We start from the raw sequence: 19396 nt of genomic DNA, 5'->3' as shown, positions 1-19396 counted from the left end.
TCCATGGAATCTATGGGAAGCAAGGGACAAGATTGCAGGGCCTTTGGTGATGATCTTTTCGTCCTCACTGTCCACGGGTACAGTGCTGGAAGATTGCAAAGAGGCAAGCGTCATTCCCTTGTTCAAAAAAGGGAACAGGGATAACCCCAGAAATTACAGGCCAGTTAGTCTTAGGTCAGTGGTGGGAAAATTATTGGAAAGGCTCAGAGACAGGATTTATGATCACTTGGAAAGGCACAGTTTGATTTTGTGATAATCAGCATGGATTTGAGGGCATCACAAACCTTATTGAATTCTTTGAAGAGGTGACCAAACACATTGAAGGTGGAGCTGTGGATGTGGTATACATGGATTTAGGTAAGGTGTTTGATAAGATTCCCCACGGTAGGCTCATGTAGATCATAAGGAGGCATGGGATAGGGGGAAATGTGGCAGATTGGATTCAGAATTGGCTGACCCGTGGAAGACAAAGGGTGGTAGTGGATGGAAAATATTCAACATGTGGTGGTCAGTTACGAGTGGTGTACCGCAAGGATCTATAGAACATAGAACATTACAGCACAGTACAGGGGCTTCGGCCCTCGATGTTGTGCCGACCTGTCATACCGATCTCAAGCCCATCTAACCTACACTATTCCATGTACATCCATATGCTTATCCAATGATGACTTAAATGTACCTAAAGTTGGCAAATCTACTACCGTTGCAGACAAAGCGTTCCATTCCCTTACTACTGTCTGAGTAAAGAAACTATCTCTGACATCTGCCTATATCTTTCACCCCTCAATTTAAAGCTATGCCCCCTTGTGCTTGCCGTCACCATCCGAGGAAAAAGGCTCTCCCTATCCACCCTATCTAACGCTCTGATTATTTTATATGTTTCAATTAAGTCAGCTCTCAACCTTCTTCTCTCTAATGAAAACAGCATCAAGTCACTCAGCCTTTCCTCGTAAGACCTTCCCTCCATACCAGGCAACATCCTAGTAAATCTCCTCTGCGTCCTTTCCAAAGCTTCCACATCCTTCTTATGGGTCCTCTTCTATTTGTGATTTTTGTAAATGATTTGGATGAAGGAATAGAAGGATAGATTAGCAAGTTCGCAGACGATACTAAGGTGGGTTGAGTTGATACTAAGGTTGGGTTAGTGCAGAGGGCTGCTCTAGCTTACAAAGGGATAGAATGCAGAGCTGGGCTGAGAAATGGCAGGTGGCATTTAACCCTGAAAAGTGTGAGGGGATTCATTTTGGAAGGACAAACTTGAACCATTTTCTGGTAACAGGTAGGGTCTGCACAAAATTGATGGCTTGCATCTGGGCAGGCCCAGAACTAACATCCTCACAGGGAGATTTTCTAGCATTGTTTGGACTGGTTTAAATTAGATTGGCAGGAAGATGGAAATGTAAAGAGGGGCTTCAAAGGAAGAAAAGCTAGAAAATGGCAGTGAAAGCAAAATACAGGATTAATGGAAAGATTCTTGTCAGTGTGGAGGAGCAGAGGAATCTTGGGGTTCATGTTCACAGTTCCCTGAAAGCTGCCACCCAGGTAGATAGTGTTGTTAAGAAGGCGTATGGTGTGTTAGCTTTCATTAATAGAGGCATTGAGTTCAAGAGCCATGAAGTTATGCTCCAGCTATATAAAAGCCTGGTTTGGCCACATCTGGGATATTGTGTCCAGTTCTGGTCACCTCATTACAGGAAAGCATTGGAAAAGGTGCAGAGGAGATTTACCAGGATGTTGCCTGGAATGGAGGCAAGGTCTAACAAAAAAAGGTTGAGAGAGCCAGGACTTTTCTCTTTAGAATGACAAAAGCTGAGAGGTGACTTGATAGAGGTGTACAAAATGATCAGGGGTATAGATAGAGTAGACAGCCAGAGACGTTTTCGTAGGATGGGAATGCCTTTTACGAGGGGATATACTTTTAAAGTGAAAGGAGGTAGATATCAGGGAGACGTCAGAGGTAGATTCTGTACTCAAAATGGTAGGGGCATGAAATGCATTGCCGGAGAGGGTCGTGGTGTTGGCCTCATTAGGGACATTTAAGTGGCTATTAGAAAGGCATATGGATGATAGTATAAGGTAGCGGTGGAGGTTAGATAGACCTTAGGTTTTGGGTAAAAATTCAGCGCAACATTGTGGGCCGAAGAACAATACAGGTCCTGTGTTCTACGTTCCATTTTTCAGGAACAGGATGACTTGCCAGCAGTTGTGCGCCATGTTGGCTTGGAAGTAGATCTCAACATGTTACAAAGGAGATTGACAAGCATGGCCACCAAAGTATTAATCGCACAAGAATTATTTCCAGACCTTTGTGATGTGAGCATAGAGACAGGAGAATGGAGTGATGGAAAACTGGTGTAGGAGGGAGGGCAATAGGTTGCTGAGGTACATGAACCATTTTCTGGTAACAGGTAGGGTCTGCACAAAATTGATGGCTTGCATCTGGGCAGGCCCAGGACTAACATCCTGACAGGGAGATTTTCTAGCATTGTTTGGACTGGTTTAAATTAGATTGGCAGGAAGATGGAAATGTAAAGAGGGGCTTCAAAGGAAGAAAAGCTAGAAAATGGCAGTGGAAGGTATAGGCAAAAATAGAAGACCAACATCACAATGGAAGCATCGAACAGGAGAATTTATATAGGGTTGATTTAAAGATACTCTAACTGAATGCATGTAGCATTTACCAAAAGGTTAATGTTTTGAACATCCAAATGAAGGCAATAGGCACAGCTTAATCGCGATCATGATGTGTCTACCGGGTGACCAGGATTGGAACTGAATAGTTGCCAGTTAAGAGGCACAGGCATTAGGGAGAAGGAAGTGGGAAAGCTCTCATAAGAGGTGAAATCATTTGTTAGAGGAATTTCGATTGAAAGATCAAGATCTGGGATTAATTTGGTCGGAGTTAAGAAACAGCAAGGGATAGTGAACATTAGTGGGAGGTGTTCATAGACACAAACTGTTGTGGCAAAGTGGGCACAGTATAAACCTAGGAATACACATAGTGTGGATAGTAAAAGGCAACTTTAATTTGTGCACAGACTGAGGTGACTGGGTTAACCAAATCAGCATTCATGCTGCAGCGGATGAATTCCTGGAATGTTCCTGAAAAGATTTTCTGGATCAGAATGCTGAAAAGTTAGTTTGGATTCTGGTTACTTTTGATTTAGTGTTGTATAATGAGGGGCTAATGAATAACCTTGGTTTGAAGGAGCCACTCTACAATGTTGACAATAATACTATAGAATTTCACATTAAGTTTAAATGTCACATGGTTCATTCTATAATTAGAATCCTGAATCTGAAGAAAGGGAATTATGAAGGTATGAGGAGAAATTTTGCTATGATGGATTGGAAAGATATAGTATAAGCTCTGACATTGGATAGGTAATGGCTAGTATTTAAAGAAATACAAAATCCCACAACAAATACTTTTCCCTGAGATACAAACTGCAAATGGGTAAAGTAAACCAAATGAGGTTAACAAAAGAATTTTTAAAATTGCTTTAATCAAAGGTAGTAGCTTATAAAGATGCCTGGAAAAAGTGGTAAGCCTGAGGGTTGGTAGCAATTTAGAATTTAGCAAAGGAGGACCAGAATAAAATGATTAAGGGAGAAGTGGATATGAATGCAAGCCTGGAACATAAAGACAGACTATTTAGCTACGTGAATTAATCTCATTAAGTATTATTTCTTTACTTATACATTTTTACTAAAACATTCATCATTCTTAGAGTCATACAGCATAGAAACAGGCCCTTCAGCCCACTCTGTCTATACTGACTAACCAACATCAAACTACACTAATCCCATTTATTACAATTCCCTGGCATTTTGAGTGCTTATCCAGTTGTCTCTAAATGTTGCGAAAGTACTTGCTTCCCCCGTCCACTTAGGTAGCATGTTCCATATTTCCACCAACCTGCAGATGAAAAATTTTTCTTGGGTCTCTTCTAAACTTATGCCCTCTGGTCTTAGACACGTCTGCCATGAGGTAGAGACTCTCACAATCAAGCAATACTGTCTATGCCACTCAATTTTGTATGCCCCAATCAGATCATCCCCTCAGCCTCATCTGCTCCAGGGAAATTAAACCCAGCCTATACTGTCTCTCTTAACTGATTTTTCATCCCAGGCAACACCCTGATGAATCTCCTGTGCACCATCTCCAATGCAATCACCACCTTTTGGAGGAGTGGCAACCAGAACTGCACCCAGTATTGCATCTGAGGCCTAGCCAATACTTTATACAGTTGTAGCAAAACTTCCTTGCTCCTGTATTATATACCTGGCTAATGAAGGCAAACATCCCTTACGCTTTTTTCACCCATCCTATTGATGCTAACATCTTTGGGAACCTATGGACTTGTTTACCAAGGTCTATTTGTTCCTCACTATTCCCTAGGGACCTACTATTTATTGTATATATCCTTCCCTTATTTGACCTCCCAAAATGCATCACTCTGTTGCTTTGTCCCCAATGTGTATGCATTTCTGTTGTATCTTTTACAATGAAGATACTTACAATCTGTGTTTAATGTGTCTACAATTTATTTACTTTCCATTATAATTTCATCAGCCTAATCCTCTAATAGATCCATGTTTGTTTTCATTAATAGTTTCCAATTTACAAATCTATAGAAAGGTGTGCAACCTGTGCTGGTCTCTTTCAAGTCTATTCCAGTATTGCATGATACTGCTTTGCAGAATTCTGACCTCTTCCAATACTCAGGCTTACTAACCTTTTTGACAACATTATAAGCCTCTTTGATTTAACAGTATCTTTACCTTCTCGTTAGCTATGGTCCTACCACACTTCAGTGTGATGGGGAAGTAATCAGTCACAGATGCCGGTGACTGCGAAGACTTAAACCTCAGTCAAGGGAATTCTTTTGTAACCACAATTTAAAAACAAGATAAACATGTGGAAATTACAATAAAATACCAATAAATAATGTAACTTGATGTGAAATACATCCAATAGACAAAGTAAAAAAAAATTAGTAAACAAGTGCACCTGACTTTGATGGATCATGGAACAGATTTTAAGAAGTATTGCTTCCAGATCTGAGCTTCTGACTAGATTGAATGCCAAGCATTTAAGGGAGCTCAGCAGGTTCTGTATAATTTATATGCATTAATTTTACATGAGCTGATTTCTGGCCCTGATGTTAGATGTGCCAAGATGTATAATTTATAAAATCTATGCTATATACAGATCGCAAGTGATTAGCTGGTCCTCCCATGAAAAGGGTTTATAAAAGGACATTGTGTCTAGGTGATTTTTTCACTAAGATTCCTCCGAGGAGGGACGATAAACACTGAAGAGACCCCAACTTTCTTCTCTGAATCGTTTTATTTGCACATCTTATGTGTGAAGGTAAAGTTATTTTGATGCATATAGTAATTGAAAACAATACTTCTTGTAAAGAAATTATACTATTAAACAAGGCACATAATATCAGACAACACAAAGCTTTAAGTGGTAACTTTGAATTAAAATGTTGTTTCTAGAAAGCCCAGTGGTATATTTTATCTACTGGGGTATTCCATTAGTGGAACAGGAGTAATGACATTCATCTGGGAAGGACTGCAGAAATACTTCTAATCACGTCTTCAGCTCAGTTCATGTTTTTGCAGATAATGAGTTATTCTGTTAGGCCATTTGCCAATAATCAATTCTAATGGCACAGATAACCCACTGCATGAAAGGAGGTGCTAGAAAGAACAAGTAAATTACAGCCAGTACTGCAAGCAATAGCACTGATGTAATGATCCATTAGTTAAGCTTTAGTTGTGACTTCCCTTACAAACCTTAAACATTAATCCATTTTTCAGTTCACATGTGCACCTCCCTACTATTTATTATATTTGTGAGTCAAACAAAAATAAGTTGTTAAATCACACTTATGATAAATTCATTGTGGAATATTACAATTACAAATGGTAATTGATAAAACACAATGGATACTAAACACAGTCTTAAAAAGTACAGAATGTGGAAAATGTAGCTATTTTAATCATTAGAAACGGAAGACAGAAATTAAAACTTCAAACTTTAAAAATAAGGCCAATTCCAATTGATGTCATCCCAAAATAAACTAAATTGGACAACAATTTTTGAGACAAGTAGTCAGGGTCTGGAATGTACTCCCTGTGTGGCGGAGGGAGGTTTAGTTGAGCTAACAAAAGAGCGCTATGTTGTTATCTGAAAAAGAACAATGAATGGAATCCTTCAGTCAACAAACGATATGAAAATTGCTGGCAGGTTGGGAAAATTATGCATCAGCAGTACGGAGATTCTCAAATCTGAAACAAGATTCTCCATATTGAACAGCAATAGGCCAAGTAAATGCACTAGTACTTATTAGTATTTTCTTTATTATGTCATCTTGCCTCATTGCAGTATTGTATAGTATTCTACCCCTCACCAGATAACTAGACAACAACAAATCCCAACAAAAAAAGTTAGAGTACTAACCTGGAGACTCCACCTTGCCATTTGCTCCTCTGGCCCTCCACCTTGGACACCAAGCACCAACATGGACAGTGACAGTGTGCATTCCCTGACCTTCCAGTCCGGTAACAGAAAAGTTAGGTATCAATTTTGCAACCCCCACCCCGCTCCCCTGCCCTTCGACAAAGATGGGGCAATTGAGCGGAACCGTGCAGGGCAGCGGTGAACTGACGGCACTTGATTAGGTGTACAACTAGCCTTTAAATATGACACTAGTGCACCACAGGGGCATGGTGCATAGGTGATTGGGTAAGTTTGGAATATAGTGTTAGAAACAACGCTAGGCCTCATGGAGAGGAATCCTCCATGAAATTTGCCAAAAATAACACTGAGCTAACTTTTGGTAAGATTCAGCACAACAAGGAGGAGTATGAAGACAAGGAAAGAGAATAACATTAAGTAAAAGGTTTATTTGGAGAGGTGGCACAGATGTGGCTAAATAGTTACCTCCTATGCTGTAACAATTCTGTGATTCCTTGATAAACAATGGTGTAGACAGCCTAAGTATTTGTAGAAAAAGAAATCCAGACAACCCAATTAGAGATGAAGGGATGTATTTGGATTGCACGGCTCCTTTCTTTATGATTGATTTAAATCAATGTAAGTAGGTTCATGATGGGAATATTGTGTAATAAATACTAGTTGTTGCCCAACATAAAACTAACTACAACAGTTTAAGAGGTTACAAAAGTTTAGATTCACTTATTTGAATATTCAAAATGTGAGTTTTATTTCAGCACCCAGAAAAGTGCTTTTCTTTTGAAGAGTATTCACACTGATCGAACCTCAATTATCACATTTCAACAATTATGCACAGTTATCAAAAATTTATTTCACATATTAAAATACACAGTCCATCTGCATTTCAATTTCACAGATCTTCTCAGTTCAAGAACATTCAAGGTATACTGGCAGATTGACACCCAGTTGTTCAGTTTTTCACAGATTGTTTACAAATACAGCTTAGTATAATTTATAACTATCGACAAGGCACCACTGGTAACCAGTAATAAGCAGATCTATTCAAATGCATACATGCATACTTTGTTTCATGTCCAAAGAGTAGGATGAAAGTAAAAGCTGAATTCAACAGCAGATAGAAAATAAAACAAACACTGATAATTTCCCTAATTCTGCCTTTCATTTATGTTGCCCCAAAGCAGGTCCAAAGAAAAAGCGATAAAACCATCTGATTTCCGAGACTCCTTCATACCAGAAGTCACTATTTTGCCCTCACTCAATCACATTTTTCATGTCTCTTGCCCAAAACAGAGTCATGCTTGTAGAACCCCTAGCCAGGTGTGACACAGGGCTATATACAGCAAAGCACACTTGACACCACCAAAATGAAAGAACCTGCATTTATACTGAGCATGTCACAACTTCAGAATGTCTGTATGTAGTTTACAGAATATGAACCAATTGTTTAAATGTAATCACTCTGCAGCCAAGTTGCATTCAGCAAACGTCTGAAAGAAAGAAATACTATCATCTGCAAAATTATTGAGTTCTAGTCCAGGCATTGGTTCAAGCCTGTAACTCCCACAATGGCAAGTTCCCAGTTTAGTCAGACACAAAAAGTACACAATATTGCCAGAAAAATCACATGTCCACATATGTTGATCTTATGTTTCCCTCCTCATACTCATTCTGTAAATATGGAATTCATTTCACAAATTGTTGCTTCTTTTTGTCCAGGAAGCAATCCTTAATTCATGCACTTGAATGATGATAACTATATGAGGTACATTTGAATGTTTCATACAAGTCAGGACAGTCTATAGCATGCCACCAACATTCGTTTCTATACCATGATCACAGAAAGGTCACAGTGTGATTGTGAACATTGCTTTAATCTTCCTCTTCATAATATGTTTCTTCAAATGTGATGACTGAACTTGGACAAGTTCTTGGGTTCACTACGGGGAATACACCAATCATCTGCTTCAGTCTTACTTTTGTAATGCTTCCAAGCAGACTTATTGAAGACAGGCAACCGCTCCACTGAATCAGTGGATAAAGCCTATTAAAATAATTGTAAAAGTTAAAAAAAATTAAAATCAAAAACAGCAAAGTAACAATGCCATTATTGCTGAAAAGAAAGAGACATGTTGCCAATGTTTTCTGTTCATTATTAATGCTTTTATGGGATATAGGTATTGCTGACAAGGTCAGCATTTGTTACCTGTCCCCGACAGCCCTTGAACCAAGTGGCTGTCAGGTCATTTCATTGCTGCATGGCTGAAATCACAAGTCAGTAAGACCATGTAACGTGATGGATTTCCTTTGCTAAAGTGCAAAAGGACAATTGTGAACTAAATGAGTTTTTAGAAAAACTGATGATAGTTTCATGGTCAGTATTACTAAGACAAACTTCCAATTTCAGATTTATTAAATTTAAATTCCACCAACTGCTATGGTGGGATTTGCGCCTCTCTCCAGGATACTAGCCTAGATTTCTACACTACTCATAACGTTATCACCAAACCACCAACTATATTTTTGAAATATAGTGTGTATTAGTTAGAAATGGGCAGTTCATTTATACACAACCAGGTCTCTCAAACAGGAATAAGATAATGATTGGATTACTTTAGTAATGTCAGCTGCAGGGGATCAGGGAAGATTTCACATTTGTCTTTAAAACAATTCATGGGAATCCTTACATCCACAATGGTGAAATGACAGAGTTGTCCTTTAAGCATCAATTGAAAGAAGGTACCCCCAACATGGAATCACTCTGTCAGTACTGCACTAAACTGTATGAATTACATTCTCTAATCTACAAGATGGGAGTTGAAGGCACAATTTTCTCATGCAAAGATCTAGGACTCCATCCTAAGCCATGGCTGATAACTGCAACATTGTTAATTAGTGTCAAATTTAAGGTCAATTTTGTGTTGAAAGATCATGGGAAACGGATTTGAAAATATCTGAATTCTCATTACAAAAGATCCTTGTAGTTTGAAGATCATAACTTCTTAAGTTAAAATACCTGCAAAATTTTCAGATCTTCCTGTATTTGCACACTTAATTCACTGCAGAAATGTAAGTCTGGTAAGTATGCCATTAATAACGTAATCACTATTAATTACTGCCAATCAATCTCTCTTGCTCAGAAATAGTCTGTTGGGGTTATGATGGTTTTACATGAGTTACAAAGTATTATATTTTAAACATTCCGCCCTTCAGTTTACTTTACTCTCTTAAAGCCAATCTTTAAATTCCAAGAGGAAAAAAAGAATAAAGGAATGGATAAATCTTCTAGAATTAGATATTCTTCTTATATATTTTATATTACCTTTAAATAAATAACAGCATCGGTACCATGTCCTTCCATTGAGTACAGGTTAAGGTCTCCTTGAAAATACTTGGCATAGAGGCGTGAAATAGGGAGACCATATCCAAAGCCAGCCTGTTGATTAAGTAAAGCTATTAATTCTTTCAGTATCCTACAAAAAGACTTAAAATAAAAGTATCTTTCTGCAAGCTAGTTTCGCTACTCAAAGAAATTGCTTAATATAAATTTCTGTAACAATATAAAAATGCTTTCAAATTTATTACTAAATGCCAACACACTTAGATGCTAAGATTGCCTGATGTATAAAGACTTTTCAAGAATCCGTTGTGGAAGAACACATTTATTGCTGGTTTTCAATGCTACATGTTCTCAGTCTCAGGGCGGAATTATTTCAGCTGTGGGGGCAATGAAAAGAAATGTCAGAAAAGAAGGAGAAAAAACCCAAAATCTTGATATTGACAAAAATACTTTTCAATATCTCCCTTAGAGTTGGAATCAGAATCTAGCTGATGAGCCACAACTACCTTATTTCAATGCATTTTTACATCTTGTTCTAGCTGAACCTTGCCTTATTTCCATATAGCTTTAAATTCTTCTCATTCCCCAAGAAACTAAACTGCTTAGTTCCCAATGTGAAAATCAATGCTGTTATCTGCAAGTGGCAGCTTGCCGCTTGTTTCTTCAGGCCTCAGTGGAAACCACCACTCTCAGTCACAGACCAATTCACACACCAGGTGAATTGTTCAGGACTTCAGTTTGGAGTTCAGGGATACCCATGACTTGCACTCTCTGCCAGGCTGCTTTGCACACAGGGACACACACAAATCTCATCTCACATAGGATGCACCTTGCCATTTTGCTTATCAGATCCTTAAGTTTATAAATAGAGGCATAGTGTATAAAAGCAAGGAAGTGATGCTACACCTCTTCAAATCATTGGTCAGTCTACATTTGGAGTTTTGTGCTCAGTTAAGACCGTAAGACATAGGAGTGGAAGTAAGGCCATTCGGCCCATCAAGTCCACTCTGCCATTTAAATCATGTCTGATGGGCATTTCAACTCCACTTCCCTGCACTCTCCCCGTAGCCCTTGATTCCTTGTGAGATCAAGAATTTGTCGATCTCTGCCTTGAAGGCATCTAACGTTCCGGCCTCCACTGCACTCCGTGGCAATGAATTCCACAAGCCCACCACTCTGGCTGAAGAAATGTCATCTCATTTCCATCTTAAATTTACCCCCTCTAATTCTAAGGCTGTGCCCACGGAGCCTAGTCTCACTGCCTGACGGAAACAAGTTCCTAGTGTCCACCCCTTCTAAGCCATACATTATCTTGTAAGTTTCTATTAGATCTCCCCTCAACCTTCTGAACTCCAATGAGTACAATCCCAGGATCCTCAGCCATTCATAATACGTTAAACCTACCATTCCAGGGATCATCCATGTGAATCTCCGCTGGACACGCTCCAGGACTAGTATGCCCTTCCTGAGGTGTGGGGCCCAAAATTGGACGCAGTATTCTAAATGGGGCCTAACTAGAGCTTTATAAAGCCTCAGAAGCACATCGCTATTTTTACATTCCAACCCTCTTGAGATAAACGACAACATTACATTTGCTTTCTTAATCACGGATTCTACCTGTAAGTTAACTTTTAGAGAATCCTGGACCAACACTCCCAGATCCCTTTGTACATCTGCTTTATGAATTTTCTCACCATTTAGAAAATAGTCCATGCCTGTATTCTTTTTTCCAAAGTGCAAAACCTCACATTTACTCACATTGAATTTCATCAGCCATTTCCTGGACCACTCTCCTAAACTATCTAAATCTTTCTGCAGCTTCCCCACATCCTCAGTACTACCTGCCTGTCCCCCTATCTTCGTATCATCGGCAAACTTTGCCAGAACGCCCCCAGTCCCTTCATCCACATCATTAATATGCAAGGTGAACAGCTGTGGCCCCAACACTGAACCCTGCGGGACACCACTCATCACCGGTTGCCATTCTGAAAAAGCCTTTTATCCCAACTCTCTGCCTTCTGTCAGACAGCCAATCCTCAATCCAAGCCAGCAGCTCACCTCGAACACCATGGGCCCTTACCTTACTCAGCAGCCTCCGTGAGGCACTGTATCAAAGGCCTTTTGGAAGTCTAGATAGATGACATCTACTGGGTTTCCCTGGTCTAACATACTTGTTACCTCTTCAAAGAATTCTAACAGGTTTGTCAGGCACGACCTCCCTTTACTAAATCCATGCTGACTTGTTCTAAGCTGACCCTGCACTTCCAGGATTTTAGAAATCTCATCCTTGACAATGGATTCAAGAATTTTACCAACTACCAAGGTTAGGCTAATCGGCTTATAATTTTCCATCTTTTGCCTTGATCCTTTCTTAAACAAGGGGGTTACAACAGCAATTTTCCAATCATCTGGGACTTTCCCTGACTCCAGTTCTGGGCACCATATTTAAGAAAGGTTGTTAAAGCCCTGGAGAGAATGCAAAGGAGATTTATTAGAATGATACATGGAATGACTGTTTAAGATACAAGAAATATGAGAGAAATTGGGCTGATGCTCCTTGGAACACAAAGGTTAACAGGTGACTCTACTAAGGTGCTCAAAATTATGAACATTCTTGACAGGATAAAGAAGGATCTGAGAATGTTGGTGCAGGATTCTCTAAACGTTAACTTGCAGGTAGAGTCCGTGATTAAGAATGCAAATGTAATGTTGTCGTTTATCTCAAGAGGGTTGGAATATAAAAGCAGTGACGTGCTTCTGAGGCTTTATAAAGCTCTAGTTAGACCCCATTTAGAATATGGTGTCCAATTTTGGGCCCCACACCTCAGGAAGGACATACTGGCCCTGGAGCGTGTCCAGCGGAGATTCACACGGATGATCCCTGGAATGGTAGGTTTAATGTATGATGAATGGCTGAGGATCCTGTGATTGTATTCATTAGAGTTTAGAAGGTTGAGGGGAGATCTAATAGAAACTTAAAAGATAATGTTTGGCTTAGAAAGGGTGGACACTGGGAAGTTGTTTCTGTTTGGCAGGGAGACTAGGATCCATGGGCACAGCCTTAGAATTAGAGGGGGTAAATTTAAGATGGAAATGAGGAGACATTTCTTCAGTCAGAGTGGTGGGCTTGTGGAATTCATTGCCACGGAGTGCAGTGGAGACCAGGACGTTAGATGCCTTCAAGGCAGCGATCGATAAATTCTTGATCTCACAAGGAATCAGGGGCTACGGGGAGAGTGCAGGGAAGTGGAGTTGAAATGCCCATCAGTCATGATTTAAATGGCGAGTGGACTCGATGGGCCGAATGGCCTTACTTCCACTCCTATGTCTTACGGTCTAATATTATTTTATTTTCATTAGTTGGTATGTCAGTAACCAGGGGTTACAATGACAAAGTTGTCAGCAATACACTTAAGAGTGAGATGAACAGAAACTTCTGTACTCAGAGTTGTTAGGATTTGGATATGCTGCCAGGGAGCATGGTCGAGGTAGATTCCATAGAAGGTTTCAAAAGAAAGCTGGTTATATGTTTGAAAGTGATTAATTTAGAGGGCTATAGTGATAGGAATGGAGACTGGGACTGGTTAGGTGACTTTTTCAGGAGCAGGTATGACACAAGCCGATTGGCCCCCTTCTGTGCTGTAAAATTCAATGATTCTTCCAACTTTGGTTCAAATTAAGGCAGGTCCAGTTCAGGAAACAGATTTCTGACATTTCAGCCCATGTATATCACTGTTTTTTTTACCTCAGTTAAGGTTCATCCTTATATCTCTGGCAAGTTGAAAATGTCTAACTAATCACTGTCATTGAAAAAGATGGAAAATGCTACTTGTGTAGATTATAAACTGGGTGGCTAAACAAACAGTATACTGAGAAGAAAGTTAGAATACACATGCTACTAGTTATATTATACTGTAGGGCATGATTTCTTTCCCTTATTCAGTACAAAAGCAACATTGATTAAACAGAAAATGCCTGAAAAGCCTGGATAAAAATCGAGAGTTAATAGTTTTCAAAGTGTTAAGTACAAACAAATATTGAAAAGTTATCAGTAGCTTATTAGCACTTGAAAGTAAAGTGGCAATTAATTTTTTTTAAAAATCCTGTTAGAAATAAGGGAAACTAGTAGACATAAAAGAACACACCGACCGAAAATACAAAAATGTCAGTGTGGCACTTCTGCTCCCCATAGCTGATCTCAACTTTTCTTGATTAATTTTTGCAACCTACTCCATCAAAAATGTCCTAGATGTTCACAAAGTCTGCTTACAGTAAAGCAATCAACAATACTTAGAAGTGGAATGATTTTTGTCTGTACTAGTTTCCTGTACAGAAATTTAATCATACTGATTTTCATTTCTCCATCATCTGTGATGCAGAAAACACAACTACACCCTACAACTGGCAACAGTTAAGAAGATGCATTCTTAGATGCTGATGGAGTGCCTGCAGCCTGTTTTTTTTAGATTCACACTTCAAAGCCATTATAGTCAGATAAATGTTATGGGGATTTAAAAAAACACATTGACAAGGAACAATCAGCATTTATACACCAGTTCTTCACATTGTGCTGCCAATGGCAGAAAGACGCTGCACCTTAAATAATTGTTCTGGAATATAGCTACAAGCTAAACAGCAACCAACAAAACATAGGATAAATCAGCCTGAGAAAAGATGTAGTGGCTTTTTATAGTCCACCACATTTCGGGAGTACTCTCATGACCTGTTTAAAACAAAAACAGTAAATCATTTTGCCAGCATATTGAAACTGCTTCTGAGTTCTGAAGAAACTGGATGCGAAACATTACCTGATTTCTCTCCTCAGATGCTGCCAAACCTGCTGAGCTTTTCCAGCAATTTCTGTTTTTGTTTCTGATTTTCAGCATCCGTAGTTCTTTCAGTTTTTTTTAATGTTGAGAAAACACTAGCACTTAGTATTGCAGCATTGGGGTACGCTCAACTGGAGTACACTGCATTTGGTTCTTTCAGTGGAGCACAGTGACTGTCGGCAAACCTATTTAGCACACTGGTGTGAAGTTAGCTCATTTTTCAAGGGCACTTCAGGTCATACAAGAGCACTCTAGAGCCAGCAACCAGTTCTTCAGCTTCTAAGGCATCTTCTCCATTTACCAGTTCAGGAAACTAACATACAAAAGTTTATTGAGTTGCCTCCACTAACCTGAAATTTGGTTTAGGAATACAAGTTCTGTTGAAATGTGCTTTATAATGAAACAATGTTTCAAAGTATCATATAACTCTATACATATATTTCTGCACAAAAAATATACAGAAATGCAAAACCTGAAGAATTTTCCCACCATTAAACATATAAACTGTAAACAGAAAATACTTGTGGGGCTATCTAAAAAAAAATGAGATTAACTGAATAGCTCTTTCAAAGAGCTGGCATATACATGATGGGCCAAATGGTTTCCTTCTGAGCTGCCTAATTCATGATAACGCATGGAGATACATATTTTATAATAATTTACTTGATAGTACATACTTTCTTAAATAAAGTTTGTTTGCTTAGTTTTGCATCAAGTGACTTTTCTCCCCATTATGCCAGTAGGCAAACTAAGTTCAAACTCATTTTAGCAATGACCTATGTATTTTCTTGAATGTAAATAATTCGGCTTCTTACAAAAAAATCTTGTTTTTTTGACTCTCACTCCCTTAGATGGCCTGCCATCCAAGAGCAGTGGATTGTAGAATTTTTCTTGGATGCAATGTCGCACATGAGAAGCTCAGATTACATCTGACATCTACTCCATAATAGCCGTTTTACTGTCATTAAACAGGTTTTGCTTTTAGAACTCCAGGGTTACATAGTTTACACCATACTTAGCTTCTATAATGGCCTCTGTAGCAAAGTCCAACATGAATCCCACGGACATCACATGGCTTTGATCCTGGATTTCTACCACTCAAAGCCTGTGTACTTTACCTAAGTATGTCAATCTTGCTTCATCATTCAGCATGGAAGTTGCAGACTTGGGAGTTTGGAAATAACTTGTTTTGCATAGCTGTCGGATGGTGAATAACTCCTAAATCAGAATATTTTAGGGTTCTTTTTCAAGGTAACGACCTGTGAACAGTGGGATTCCACGGGCATTAGTACTGCAACCAGAACTATTTACAATGTATATAGATGACTTGGAGGAAGGAAGTGAATTTACTGTAGCTACATTTAGAGATGACACAAAAACAGATGGTGAGGCAGGTTGGGCAAGGGATACAGTTCAAAGAGAGAAGTTGTTAGGTTAAGTGGGCAAAAAGTTGGCAAATTGAATATAATGTGGAATTCAAGATAATAAAATGTGAAGCTGGATGAACACAGCAGGCCCAGCAGCATCTCAGGAGCACAAAAGCTGACGTTTCGGGCCTAGACCCTTCATCAGAGAGGGGGATGGGGTGAGGGTTCTGGAATAAATAGGGAGAGAGTGGGAGGCGGACCGAAGATGGAGAGAAAAGAAGATAGGTGGAGAGGAGAGTATAGGTGGGGAGGTAGGGAGGGGACCACTTTGCAGAACACCTCTGCTCGGTTCGCAATAAACAACTGCACCTCCCAGTCGCAAACCATTTCCACTCCCCCTCCCATTCTTTAGATGGCATGTCCATCATGGGCCTCCTGCAGTGCCACAATGATGCCATCCGAAGGTTGCAGGAACAGCAACTCATATTCCGCCTGGGAACCCTGCAGCCTAATGGTATCAATGTGGACTTCACCAGCTTCAAAATCTCCCCTTCCCCCACCGCATCCCAAAACCAGCCCAGTTCGTCCCCTCCCCCCACTGCACCACACAACCAGCCCAGCTCTTCCCCTCCACCCACTGCATCCCAAAACCAGTCCAACCTGTCTCTGCCTCCCTAACCTGTTCTTCCTCTCACCCATCCCTTCCTCCCACCCCAAGCCGCACCTCCATCTCCTACCTACTAACCTCATCCCACCTCCTTGACCTGTCCGTCTTCCCTGGACTGACCTATCCCCTCCCTACCTCCCCACCTATACTCTCCTCTCCACCTATCTTCTTTTCTCTCCATCTTCGGTCCGCGTCCCCCTCTCTCCCTATTTATTCCAGAACCCTCACCCCATCCCCCTCTCTGATGAAGGGTCTAGGCCCGAAACGTCAGCTTTTGTGCTCCTGAGATGCTGCTGGGCCTGCTGTGTTCATCCAGCCTCACATTTTATTATCTTGAATTCTCCAGCATCTGCAGTTCCCATTATCAGTCAATAACGTGGAATTGTTCTTTTTGGAAGAGAGAACAAAAGAACAGAATGTCATTTCAATACAGAAATCTGCAACAAAAATGAACTTGAGGCTACTTGTAAAAACTGAAAGAACTGTGGATACTGTAAATCAGGAGCAAAAACAAAGTTGCTGGAGATGTTCAGCACGTCGGGCGCATCTGTGAAGGAGAAAACAGAGTTAATGTTTTGAGTCCGGTGACCCTTCCTCAGAACTGATAGCGGCTGGGAAAATGTCAGTTTATATATAGGGAGGTGGGTGGAGTAGAGAGTAAACGACAGGGTAGAGCCCAAAGAGAGAGAAAGACAGTTGGACAGACAAAGGAGTTGCTAATGATCAGGCTGGGAGGGTGCATTGTTGTTATTGGGGACTGTTAGTGATGAACAACAAGGGGTGTGTAATGGCAGGCTGTGTGGTAACAAGGTCTGGTGTGTGGGGTAGGGGGTCAGGACATGGGACAGTTTAGGTCCTAAAATTATTGAACTCAATATTGAGTTCGGTGTGCTGCAGGGTCCAAGTGGAAAATGAAGTGTTGTTCCTCCAGCTTGCATTGGGACTCACTGGAACACCGCAGCACGCTAGAGACAGAGACGTTGGTAGGGAGCAGGGTGGTGCAATGAAGTGGCAGACAACAGGGAGTTCAGGGTCTTTTTTGCAAGCAGAACGTAGATGTCCTATGAAGTGGTCACCAAGTCTATGCTTTCTTTCCCCAACATAGAGGAGACCACATTGTGAGCAGCAAATGCAGTAGGCTAGATTGTGGGAAGTTCAGGTGAAGTTTTGCTTCACCTGGAAGGTATTTTTGGGCCACTGGATACTGGGGAGGGAGGAGGTAAATGGGCAGGTATTGCATCTTCATCGGTTTCAGGGGAAGATGTTGTACGGCTGTGGGAAGGTGTTGGGGGTGAAGGAAGTGTGGACCAGGGTGTCCTGGAGGGAATGGTCCCTGTGAATGGCAGACAAGGGAGGGAAGGGGAAAAGGTGTCTGGTGGTGGTATCTTGCTGGAGGTGGCAGAAATGGTATTGATGATCGGTTGAGCGTGCTTGTACTTGAAACACAGAAAGCTAGCACACAGGTGCAGCAGGTAATCAGGAAGACTAATGGAATGTTTGCCGTTACTTCAAGAGAGTTACAGTATAAGAATAGGGAAGATTTATTCTACTGTACAAGGTGTTGGCAAGACCAGATCTGGAGTACTGAGAGCATTTTTGGTCTGCTTATTTAATGAAAGATGTCATTTCACAGCAGGCAGTTCAGAGAGTACAGAAGGATGATCCTTAGTGTGGAGGGATTGTCGGATGAGCAAAGATTAATCAGGTCAGGACCGTACTCACTGGAGTTTAGGAGAACAAGAGGTGATCTCATTGAAACATATAGAATTCTTAAGGGGTTTTATAGGATAAATGCTGAAAGGACATGTTGCCTCATGGGAGTATCTAAGACCATAGGACATAGTCTCAGAATGAAGCCAATTAAGATTGAGATGAGGAGGAATTTCTTCTCTCAAAGAGTTGAGTCTTTGGAATTCCTTACCACAGACAGCTGTTGGGGAAACCCTTATGTATATTTAAAGCTGAAACAGATAAGTTATTGATCAGTTGGGGTATCAAGAGCTACGGGGAAAATGTAAGAAAATGGATATGAGGAATGTTGGATCAGCCATAATACTACTGAACGGCAGAGCAGGCTAAAGGGCTGAACCGTCTATTTCTGTTCCTATTAGTCGTGGTCTTAAATGCAAATACAGACAATTTGAAATATATGCAGATTAATAGAACAATTAATTATATTTATAATCCACAAGGGTCCGTGCCGCACACCCCCAACAAAAACAAAGTCCTGGAAAGAGCAAACCTGCCACTATACAATAAAGAACAAAAGTCAGCGGTCTAGTTACTCAATTTCTGTATGGAAAGGAGAAAAGAAAATAGCTGGATTTCTTCTTGCTGCCAATTATTCTGCTGGAAAATGAGTGCATATAGCATTGAAATATAACAGAACTGGGGCCCCTACAACTGAAGTCTGATATTCGATATCCAGGCATAAAATGGATAAGGTCAAGAAGATTGGTGACATCTAAGTTGTCACAGGCTTCAGTGAACATCAACTATTAAGGGAATAAAGGAGAAAAATTTATGGAAGGGTGTGGAAGAAAAAATAATGAAGATTTATATGCAGTTACATATAACGATTACTTACCAGAGGAGCTGTTTGGAGATTCTGTACTACTGGCTTGGGAGCTGTGGAATACATGTAACTGAACAGTCGATCAATTTTACGGAGAGGGACACCACCGCCTCTGTCAGAAATCT

The 19396-nt window shown here is 40.3% G+C and overlaps 1 protein-coding gene across 1 annotated transcript in view; it reads right to left on the bottom strand.

Moving 5' to 3' along the window:
- Positions 1-7321: 7321 nt before the first annotated feature.
- Positions 7322-19396, bottom strand: part of pdk4 (pyruvate dehydrogenase kinase, isozyme 4) — a 58950-nt gene continuing 46875 nt past the window's right edge. Inside the window, exons 9-11 of the mRNA XM_048554175.2 lie at positions 19284-19394; positions 9816-9929; positions 7322-8537 (exon numbers count right to left, since the gene is read on the bottom strand). Of these exons, the coding sequence (XP_048410132.1) occupies positions 8394-8537; positions 9816-9929; positions 19284-19394 (369 nt within the window). The 3' untranslated portion in view covers positions 7322-8393. The remainder of the gene's footprint in view (positions 8538-9815; positions 9930-19283; positions 19395-19396) is intronic.

The sequence above is a fragment of the Stegostoma tigrinum genome, chromosome 2, assembly GCF_030684315.1.
Source record: "Stegostoma tigrinum isolate sSteTig4 chromosome 2, sSteTig4.hap1, whole genome shotgun sequence".
Taxonomy (NCBI): domain Eukaryota; kingdom Metazoa; phylum Chordata; class Chondrichthyes; order Orectolobiformes; family Stegostomatidae; genus Stegostoma; species Stegostoma tigrinum.
Note: the sequence above shows the minus strand (reverse complement) of the source record. Positions and strands in the feature narration are given on the sequence as shown.